The sequence below is a fragment of the Opisthocomus hoazin genome, chromosome 19, assembly GCF_030867145.1.
Source record: "Opisthocomus hoazin isolate bOpiHoa1 chromosome 19, bOpiHoa1.hap1, whole genome shotgun sequence".
Classification (NCBI taxonomy): domain Eukaryota; kingdom Metazoa; phylum Chordata; class Aves; order Opisthocomiformes; family Opisthocomidae; genus Opisthocomus; species Opisthocomus hoazin.
Genome location: NC_134432.1, coordinates 7,649,513 through 7,659,786, shown reverse-complemented (window position 1 = coordinate 7,659,786; position 10,274 = coordinate 7,649,513). Strand labels below are relative to the sequence as shown.

The 10,274-nt window shown below is 56.9% G+C and overlaps 1 protein-coding gene across 1 annotated transcript; it reads right to left on the bottom strand.

The window, feature by feature from the left end:
* Nucleotides 1-248: 248 nt before the first annotated feature.
* Nucleotides 249-1,709, bottom strand: LOC104335649 (P2Y purinoceptor 4-like). Its single transcript, XM_009941399.2, has 2 exons — nt 790-1,709; nt 249-357 (listed from the first exon to the last, which is right to left on the bottom strand). The coding sequence occupies exons 1-2, from the start codon at nt 1,707-1,709 to the stop codon at nt 249-251; spliced, it is 1,029 nt and encodes a 342-aa protein (XP_009939701.2).
* Between the last annotated feature and the right edge of the window lie 8,565 nt (nt 1,710-10,274).

Genomic DNA, 10,274 nt, shown 5'->3' with positions numbered 1-10,274 from the left:
AACTGATCTTTCTGGGGATAAAGTGAGACTCCTGTTTCTCAGGACTCTCCAACAGACTAAATTTGAGTTTCCTGTGAGGATGATAAAGCACCTTTCCCCATCCGTGAATCTCCCTCCTGTACTGCTCACCCACGGCTCAACATTTGCCACCTTCTAGAAAGAGCCGACCGGTGGGTAAGAGTGCGTCTGGTCCCATCACAAGGGCACTCCGGTCGGGACTGCCTCCAGGGCTGGGGAGCTGCCGACGTCTAAGTGGCAAAGGGACAAGCAGGTGCCTGGACGTGGGTTATTTTCCCCTGTGCCGGGACGCGGGAGTCCGACCCGCACACTCCACTCAGCGCTCGCACAGAACCTGCTCTTAGTGGAAAAGGAAAATTACAAAATATTAATGGGCAGGAAATTCATGGCAGTTTTCACTGGACTTTCACATGATTTATGACTTTAGGTGTGAATTCCTTCCCTGCTTCCCCCTTGCACCCAACGGGGTTTGGCCTCTTCAGCAGTGTAAAGAAGCCCAGGTTTGGGAGCTCCAGCCACCCGGGCTACTGGCAGGAGCAGCACCTAGCTGGAGCTTCCTTAAGCCCAGGGAATCCCTGCCTGCAGGAACAACCCATTCAGTAACACTAGAGGAACACAGACAAACCCTGAAACTCCTGCAGCACCGCTACCAGTAGCTCTGGGGACTTGGGACAGAACAGGAGAAGGAGGAATCTTGGGGTCTAGATCTTCAGCAGCCACCCCACGGGGTCTCCATGGATCTGGGATGGCTCCCAGACCTTTCACACTCACTTGGTACCCCAGCGTTTGCGAAAGGAGTCAGCAAAGCTCTTTTTAAACTTGTCATTAGCAAAGACATAAATCAGGGGATCCAGACAGGCATTCGCCATGGTTAACACCCAGCTGACGTAGTAGGCAACTTCTACTTGCTGCAAGAGCTTGCAAGATATGTCGTAGTACTTCACAATGACGCCAATGGTCCTGCAGATGTGCAGGGGGCCAAAGCAGACAGCAAAAATCACCAGAGACACCGTTATCATCTGCAGAGACCTGCTCTTCATCTTCTTGCCACTGGAGCTTTTCTTTGCTGCTTTAGCAATGGCAGCTCCCAACAGAGCTCCGTAAGTCAAGGAAATGGCAAAGGGCAGGAGGAAAGAGAGCACAACCAAAGCCATGTTGTAGAAGTAGTAAACAGAGGACAGCTCTGACTGATGAATATTTAGGCATTTTGCTGAGCCATTAATAACTGAAGTCTTGAGGAGGAAGAAGAAAGGCAGTCCTTGGACAAGGAGAACGAGCCAGACAAACAAGGACAGCTTTTTCAAGAAGCTCCTCTTCTTCCAGAGGGACTTGCTCTTGTACCGTACAATGACAAAGTACCGGTGAATGCAGATGAGCGTCAGGAAATAGATGCTACTGTACATGTGGGAGCTGTGCAGGAAGACTTCGAACTGGCAGAGAAACTGCCCAAATGGCCACTGGTTGCCAAGGCTGAGGTAGGAAATCCTGAGTGGAGCAACGGGGATGATCAGAATATCTCCCAGGACCAGGCTGAACTGCAGGATCATGCCCGAATCCCACTGCTTGATGCGGAAGTAGAACACCCAGAAGCTCATGCCGTTCAGCAGGACGCAGCCCAGCAGGAGAAGGGTCCCCAGGGCAGGGATGGTGGGGTGCAGCCTCTGGGGCATGCAGTCCACGCTGGTGTTCATGAAGGCAGGGGAGGCCAGTGGCTCCAAGGACTTCGATGAGGTCTCTGTGCTGACCTGCGAGGCGTGAGCTGGAAAAGAGAAAGCAGTGAAACCACCCGAGCTCATCATCCTTAGGCTGAGCTGGATCAGAGGCAACAGTGGCTGAAGCAGCAGAGGCAGGTCTTCACATGACCCGTGATCCTGAAGGCCTGCGGCCAAAATTTGACCACATTTATCCCAGCCTCCACAGGAGGAGACTTGGCAGGTGTAGGTGGCCAAATCTTGCTTTTCACATGAAATTGTGTGACCTCGTGGGAGTCAGACTCGAACCTGCCACGCTCAGCTTGGCGCTCTCTGACTGCGCTGCCAAGGAAAGGGCTACAAAGAAACCGCAGGAGCAGCTTAAATGTTCACCACTACCAGCTACCAATGGGGGAAGATGAAATGGATGATGCTGTTGCTGTTTGGCTCCGAAAGCCTCTGCATTTAAAATCACGTGTGAGATCCCAGCATCACCCGTGCTACAACTATTTCAACCAGTTTTGTTACAGTGCAGTTGGCAAGTGGCTCTCTGACCTGCTCCCCCTCCCACTGCCAGACCTCGCAGCCCTGCAGACAGCAGCCCCCCACACACTCCATCCGCCTCGCTAGGATGTTGTACCCAGACTTCTCCCACTGTCCCCACCAGCAGGACAACCCACTGGGCACGAGGTGCTGCTGTTTCTTCACAGCCTGGTGAAGGGAACATCTCCGGCGCAAGGGCTGAGCCTGTCTCTCCTGGAGGGAGGACCACGGGGCAGGCGGCTGCCGCTGCTCCCTCCACCTGTGCCGACTCACACCCTTTCGGTACCTCCTCACCGCCAGCAGCACCAACAGCCAAGAGGCTGGCTGAGGGCACAGCCCCCCCAAAGCTGCTCTTTCCATTGACCACGATCGTAACCACGGGGTGACCCAACTTTGTGCCAGGCAGGGCGAGGAGTGAGGCCACTGCGCAGCACCGAGGAGCTCTGCCTGGCAGGCACCGAGCCCTGACCCTTTTTGGGAGGCAGCTTTTAAGCCCATTGACATCTCACCAGCAGGAAAACATTTCCCTGGCTGCCTAGGACTCTCCCACCTCTATCTGGACCATCCTGAAATCAGACAATTTTGCTTATGCTTAAGCACTTGGATTTATACCCTGGCTTCATATCCATCATTGCTCGCTCTGCCTTTGGGGTACGACCACGCCACTCCCCAGCACGTCCCCAAAATGCTCAGAGTCCCTTTGGGATAACGGCTTTACGCAAGGAACCATTTCCAGGAAGATGCTCTCAGCTGCAGCCATAGCTCACGGCTCTGCACCGCGTCCCCAGGGATGGGGCAGGGCAGCTCCTGACCAGCTGTCTGCCTGGGAACTGACCCTGCCAAGAAAACGGGCTTGCAGGCATTTTCATGGCCAATTCGTTTTTAGACAGAGGCACCTTTGGTCTCTCCTGGCTTCGGTCAGCCAGAGAAAGTTGCAATTAAACTGCACCTTCCTGTGTGCTTTGCAGCGGCTGAACGTGGTGGCTGATGAAGGAACATGGCTCGAACAGCTCGGGAGGGGTCAAGCACCAGCTCGTTCTCACCAGGGCTTCCCCAAGCCCGGCTGGAGCAGGGCACCGTCTCCTCAGCCTGGCCTTGAACTCCCATTTTGGTAAAACTGGGAGGCTAACCCAGGGTCGGGGAATGCTGGTTATTATTTGCTAAGCCGTCAGCTAAAGACAGCAGTTTCCAACGCAGAGAAGGCTACAGCTATCAAAGCCATTAACGGTTTGCTTCCCTCTGTCTTCTGCTACTTTTCCCCAGAAGTGAAGCTTTCCAAATTTAGGATTTTTCAGTAGCATTTTGTTGCTGCCTCCTGGCATCATCACCCACAAGGCTCCACAAACCCTGCCCCGGCGCAGAGAGCGGCCACACTGGTGATGAGCTGCTCCTTTCCTTCCCACCCAAACCAGAACCACGGCGGCAGCGACGACCAGCTCGGCTCTCGGGGTGGCCAAAATCCACAAGCTCATGGGCTTCATTTTCCCCACCCCACTCGGGGCCTGGCTTTGCGGCCCAGGATGACCCCATGCTGTAGAAACCAAGTTTTAATATATGCAATAATTTCTTAATGAAAGAGGTAGAAGATATGTACTCTGAGTAAGAGGAGAAATTTTGAGCAGTAAGAAGAAAACACCTAAAAATCATTCAAAATTTTGAAATCTGCTTTAACTTAGCATGGCAAAGCAGAAAAAGATAATTTTCACGTAACTTGAAGGTGAATCATGCGAGCCATCAGCCGCACACTTACCTGGAAAACGGCAGCACAATTAGAGCTGATGTGGATGTGAAGGGGAGGAATCGGGACCAGCATCCAGCCCTGCACCTCTCAGCACTACAGGGATTTTACTCAGTCTCTATACGAAAAAAATGCTCCCCTGTTTCAGCCCTTATGAAACATCGGCAGCCCTGCATGGGATTACACCCACGGAGAGTTTCTCCTTCAGAAACCGATTTCTGTTAAAACAGCACCTGAATAAATCATGGCACGCAGGCACAGGGGAGACTTACCCCGTCCTCCCGCGAGGCTCAGTCCATGGTGCGGCTGGTGGCGGAGCGGCAGAAGCTCCCGAGCTCCTTCAATCTCCTCGAGCACAGCAGAGCCGATGGGCAGGACGGGGCTTCGGTGAGCCCTGGCTGTGTGGTGGAAAGGGGAGCCCGGCAGCCAAACTGCAGCACCGTGGAGAACAGCAGGCAGGGAAAGCAGCAGCCGATCTGTGAGAATCACAGAATCACAGCATGGTGGGGGTTGGCAGGGACCTCTGGGGGTCACCCAGTCCAACCCCCTGCCCAAGCAGGGTCACCCAGAGCAGGCTGCACAGCACCACGTCCAGGCGGGTCTGGAATATCTCCAGAGAAGGAGACTCCACAGCCTCCCTGGGCAGCCTGTGCCAGGGCTCCGTCACCCTCAGAGGGAAGAAGTTCTTCCTCGGGTTCAGCTGGAACTTCCTCTGCTTCAGTTTGTGCCCGTTGTCTCTTGTCCTGTCGCTGGGCACCACTGGATAGAGTCTGGCCCCATCCTCCTGACACCCACCCTGCAGATATTTATAAACATTTATAAGGTCCCCTAAGCATTTATGAGGTCCCCTAACAACAGAACAGCTTGCTTCTGCTCAAACTCCTCCAAAAGCAGGAGCCTCAGGGGCTGCTCTCACCAGAGGAAGGTCTCAGAGATGCCGGTGAGCGGAGCGCGGTCCCTGCGAGCCAAGGACGGAGGTGAAGCCGTGGGTCTGCAGAGCAGCACGAAGCCCGACCCCAGCGAGCGCTGGGGAGCGGGGTCCGGGCGCAGCAGGCAGCAGCGGTGTGAGGAGCTCAGCAGGGCTGGGGTGACACCGCTCCCCCAAAGCCCCGGGGTGCCAGCAGGTCAGTGACCATGACGCGGGGCCACACGAGCTGAACGGTGGGGCAGGGTTTCCAGGTACTGCAGACGCTAATGGGTGGGAGTAGCTGTAACCTCAGAGGCAGAGTTTGACACCAAAGGGAGGTCTTCAGCTCTCTGGTTTGACCCAGCCCAGGACCACAGATGCAGCATTGACATCCAGCAGTTTTGGGGTGCTGTTTACTCTTTTGGCTCGGTAAATCTGCAGATTCGGTGGGATCATAAGGGCTGGATGGGGAGGCATGCCCCTGAGTCGCAGCAAACCCTCCAAACAAGCATCATATCGTAGGTCAGAAAATGTGAATTCCTGAGACCGTCTCCCTGCTTCTTTCCCGAGCAAAAGAAAACCCCCAAAGGTCTTTGCTGAGATATTCAGACGATGATCTCTGGTGTGCTGACTCCGGCAGTCTTCTGATCCAAGACCAGCTCGTGAAACTCACCGCCACCAGCTCTAACTCGTACAAACCCTTTGCTTCATACGGCAGGACAACTTCCATCGCTGAGATCGAAAGCTCAGAGGGTGAAATCCCGAGGCTCCATCCCAAAGAACTCCTTGGGACCAGACGGAAACCGTCCCTGCAGGAAGGTTGCTCCGCAGATGGGCGAAACTTGGTGCTTTGAAACCTCCCTGAAGGTTCCTGCTGGCAGCCAGCACCAGGGCGATGCGGGCTTTCACTGGCTTGCTGTGGCAGGTTTGGAAACTTCCCTGAACCATTTCATGCCAAAAGGGAAGTTTCTAAGAAAAGCGTGGTTCAGCGTGCAGTCTACAGCCCACGGAGTCTATTTCGAGCAGAGCCAGCTGCCGCCGCAGCCTCCCTTCTGAGGGACTTCATCCAACGCCATCTGAAGCCACACGAGGTGACTTCCTTCCACAGCATCATGCAGCACCCAGAGCGAAGCGCTGCACATCGCGGGCTGCGGCTGGGCTTACAGTAAGGGCTGTGTTCACGGGGGGCGGCTCATTTTTTTTTTTTAATAATAAAGAGCAGGGCTCAGTGCAGCAGCTACGCTGGTTTTGTGTCAGAGGTGTTGCTGGCTACGGGGCATGGGGTGTCTTCTCGGGAGTTCCTGTTCAGCCATTTCTTGTGCACCATGACACCACGGCACAGCCCTTCCTCACCGAGCGGTCACTCGCCTGCCCTGAGCGGGGTAAATGTCCATGGGTGCTACGGGGAACAGCGGGGTGAGAGTGCAGGATCAGACCCAAACCACCCTGGGGACCGAGGTTACCTCAGCAGACAGATGCGAGCTGCCCGCCCATGACTGCATCCTGGTTAGCCTGGACCTTCGGTCAACCCAGTTAACTGTGCAAACACCAACCCGAAGGCGAGTCCCCGCAGGGCCTGGCCTCAGGCTGTTGGGCTGCATCGCTCTCTCAGCTCGCTGGAGGTCCGCTCCACTGAAGATCAGGGGATCCTGAGATCTCCGCCACCATCAGCTTCACCACGAGGTGCGTTTCTTGGGCAGGACGTTCTCCAACAGAGCTGCAGAGCAACCTCAATATTTGAAAAAAAAAAACAAACCACAAAGCAAAGCCTGCAACCATCTGAAACAAGACTCTGGTTTGCAGCCACATGTTCCTCTGCATAAAGGACGAGAGAACAAACATTTATGCTATGAATTCAGCATCAAAGACGCTTTTAGCCATACTGGATCTCCCCTTGCACCACCAGCCGTCCCTCAGTGGTGGCTTCCAGCCACCACCTTGGTTGGCTCCCAGGCTGGGAAAGCCAAAACCAGTAGAGAGAGACGCAAGGCCTGAAAGAGAACGGAGACGATTCAAACACCATATATGTAAAAGAGTTTATTGGAAGTAAACATGACAATATTTACAGGTGTGAATCCAACATGTGCTCAGCAGAGCAAGGCAATCCTGTCCCTCCACCGTTCCCTGATGGTGCAGCAGTCCGGACATCCGCTTGCCCCGTTCACGTCCATTATCTGTCCCTGCTCAGGCTCATCCGCCCCGTCGGGGCCAGGAGCCCAGCTGCTAAGGTGAGGCCAGTCCTGTCCTGCACCACTTCAGTAACTAATTTAAACACTTTCTCCATAGCAAATGCTCCCAGCACATTCACACACACCCCAGCAGGAGAGGAGGGGTAACGTCCAGCTGCAAGTCCCCTGTAACACCAGGGCAGACGCATCTCTGGGAAAGCAACATCCCCCACCACCCAGAAACGCTTTCTGACTGTTTTTCCTCCTGACATCGACTCCCCAACCTCTCTGGGCAGCCTGTGCCAGGGCTTCCCCACCCTCACTGCAATGAATTTCTTCCTTACATCCAGCCTAAAACTACGCTCCCTTAGTTTAAAACCACTACCCCTTGTTCTATCACAACAGGCCCTGCTAAAAAGTTGTCCCCATCTTTCTTATCAGCCCCCTTTCTGTACTGAAAGGCCAAGTACTTTATGCAAGAGGCTTCACTCCGCACCAGTTTTCTTTCCAGCACTTACCAGATGGGCAACAGAAAGTCCTGCCCCTGGCCAAACGCTGGCCGAGGAGCTGCAGATCAGGCACCTTCGACGGATGGCAGTGATCAGAGGAAAAGGAGAGCAACAGCACGGCCAAGCAAAGCACCGCTTCAGTGTCAACAGGATTTTCTCTGTGCCTGGCCAGGGTAAGACACAGCAAGAGCCGATCCCTGCAGCGGGCGCAGGTCCTGGCATCGCTGGGCAGGCTCGGGAACCGGAGAGTGACTTTCTTGGCCAACGCAGCATCACAGACACACGGGATGCCCCACTGGACCCATTTTATTCGCAGCACAGCAGCAGCTCAGGACACTTGGGTGATGCCCAGGGAGCCATCCCACCAGGGCTTTGCGGGAGAGGGACTGCGGAGCCAGCACACAAGCCCCGGCATCGCCAGCACTGTGTGGGAGCAACTCAGCGCAGCACCTGCAGCCCAGCAAAGGGCCTTCGCTGCGCGTGGGGCACCCAGCGGGCAGGGGAATCAAAAATAAGCAGGAGAAGTTTGGGACATTTCTCCCCCCCATTTCAAAGTCTCCTTTGCAGAGATGAACTCCAGCTGCTTCTGTGTCCACGGGTAACACATAGGGAGCAGGACGAATGGGTGAGAGCAGGAGGGGTCCCTGTGGCAGTGCAACCGGGGGACAACCCCCTGCACACAGCAGCTTTGGCGTGGAGGGGGAAACTGAGGCACAGCGCCAATCAACCCGGGCTGCCAGATGCTGCTGCCAGTGCGATCGGCAGCAACTGGCTGTCCCCAGCCCAACCCGCCCCAAGAACCGCAGTGGTTTGTTATCTGTCACTATCCCTAAGCAGCTCCGGCTGCCCGGGGACCGCCAGCGTGCGGGTAGCAGGATGGTGCCGAGGCAGGATCCGGCCCAGGGACACTGGTGGGGGACGGGGCCCTTCCCCTCTCCCTCCACGCTGCTTTAAGTGAGCACCCTGGACTGAACCCCCCCTCCCCTGCCCCAGCGCTGAGAGCAGGGAGCGGGGAAGCCCCAGCCCCATCCCGGTGTGTACGATCGAGCGCTGCGCGGAGCGGGCGGAACCACAGCATCAGGGTAACTGGTGTCTCCAGTTGGCCCTCTCCTCCCCAGCCAGCGGCTCTGCAGGGACCAGCCCTGCCCTGAAGCAGCGCCAGTTGACACAGCCATGTCCCACTTGGCTCTGGGACAGGGACGGACCCAGAGCTGTGGCATCTCCAGCATCCCCATCCCTCCCGGGGTGGGAAGGGCACAGCTCCTCATTTAATCCAGTCAAAGTCAACACGTGCTCGGGTTGCCTTGGCTGGGCTGACCGGGCTGGGTGGTGGCAGCGAGGGCAGCCCTTGGGGGTGCAGAGGGTCCCCTGTGAGGACTGGGGACAGCCCCGCATGCAGATCCAGACCTGCTTCAGCCTCCCAGGGGCCACGCAGGAGGAAGAGAAGGGTGGCCCAGAGGGATGGATGCAGGAGCCAGGGCAGCATCCCCCACCCCGCAGCGGCATCCTTACCCCTTGGGGTCCACCCAACCCCCCCAGACACCAAAATATGACGAGTCCCAGTCCAGAGCGAGGCCCACAGACCTGTGCCTGCCCATGGGGACCCCCCGGGGGTGCCCGCCTGGAGTCAGGGGAGGCTCATGACCCCCCCACCATGGGTTTTGGACCACCCATCCCAACAGGGCAGGGCAAAACCCTGCTCCCGGCAGAGCCCCGGGCAGCGGCGTGCGGCCGCCCATCCCTCCCTGCTGGCTGGAGGTGTTTGCTCACACCTGACCCAGCTTGGACAGGAGGAAGCGGGGACAGAGGGAAGGTGGGAACAAAGCAGCCCCTGCCTCAGCAGAGCCAGTGCAGCCCACTGTGTCCCGCTGGGAACTCACAGGCTGTGGCATCACCACCCACGGGATCTCCATCCAGAAATGTCATCCCCACGTCGACCAGAGCAATGTTGCCTATGAGGAAGGGACACCCCATGGCCATCATTATGTGCCACCAAGCTCAGGCCCAAGGAGCTTTAGAGGGGACCATAACCAGGGTGCTCCAAATCCTGCGAGACCAATGGGGGAAGGTGAGCCCTGGGTGGGGACCCTCTTCCTGGTCCCTCACCCAGGTTCCATCCAGGTCCCATCTCTGGTGGCCTCACCAACCTCCACCCAGGAGCAGACCTAGGAAAATAACGGAGGCTGGAGGCCAGGAACCAGTGCCTTGCTGCAGGCGGTGCTGGGTGGCCCTGGGGAGCTCAGCCACCACCTGGAACCAATGCTGGGACACTGGGGCTGGGGGGTACTAGGTTACCGCTGGCTGAATTCCCCCCACAGACACCCCCTGAGACCCTCACCACACCACCCACCCCTGTGGAAAGCCAAAATAACACCACGTTTGCCCTTACCAGGCAGCTCCTGGTGCTCACAGCAAGGGTCCCACAGCTCTGCCCAGCCCACGGATGCTGCCTGGGGCTGGGCAGGGCTGGTCCCTCCCCTGGGAATTAGTGCCCTCGGGCAGCACCTCCCACCTCCAGCTGCAGGGGATGATCGCCCTCCATCCCACCCACACCTTCCCCAGCAGCGGTGGGGGGAAGTTTGATGCAGAGCTTGAGAGTGGGGAATGGCCTGGGATGGCACTAGGACCCCCAATCCCGCAGCTTTCCTAAGCAGAGGGAGAAATCCCTCCCCCAGCTTTCCGTCCCCAGGATGGGTGACA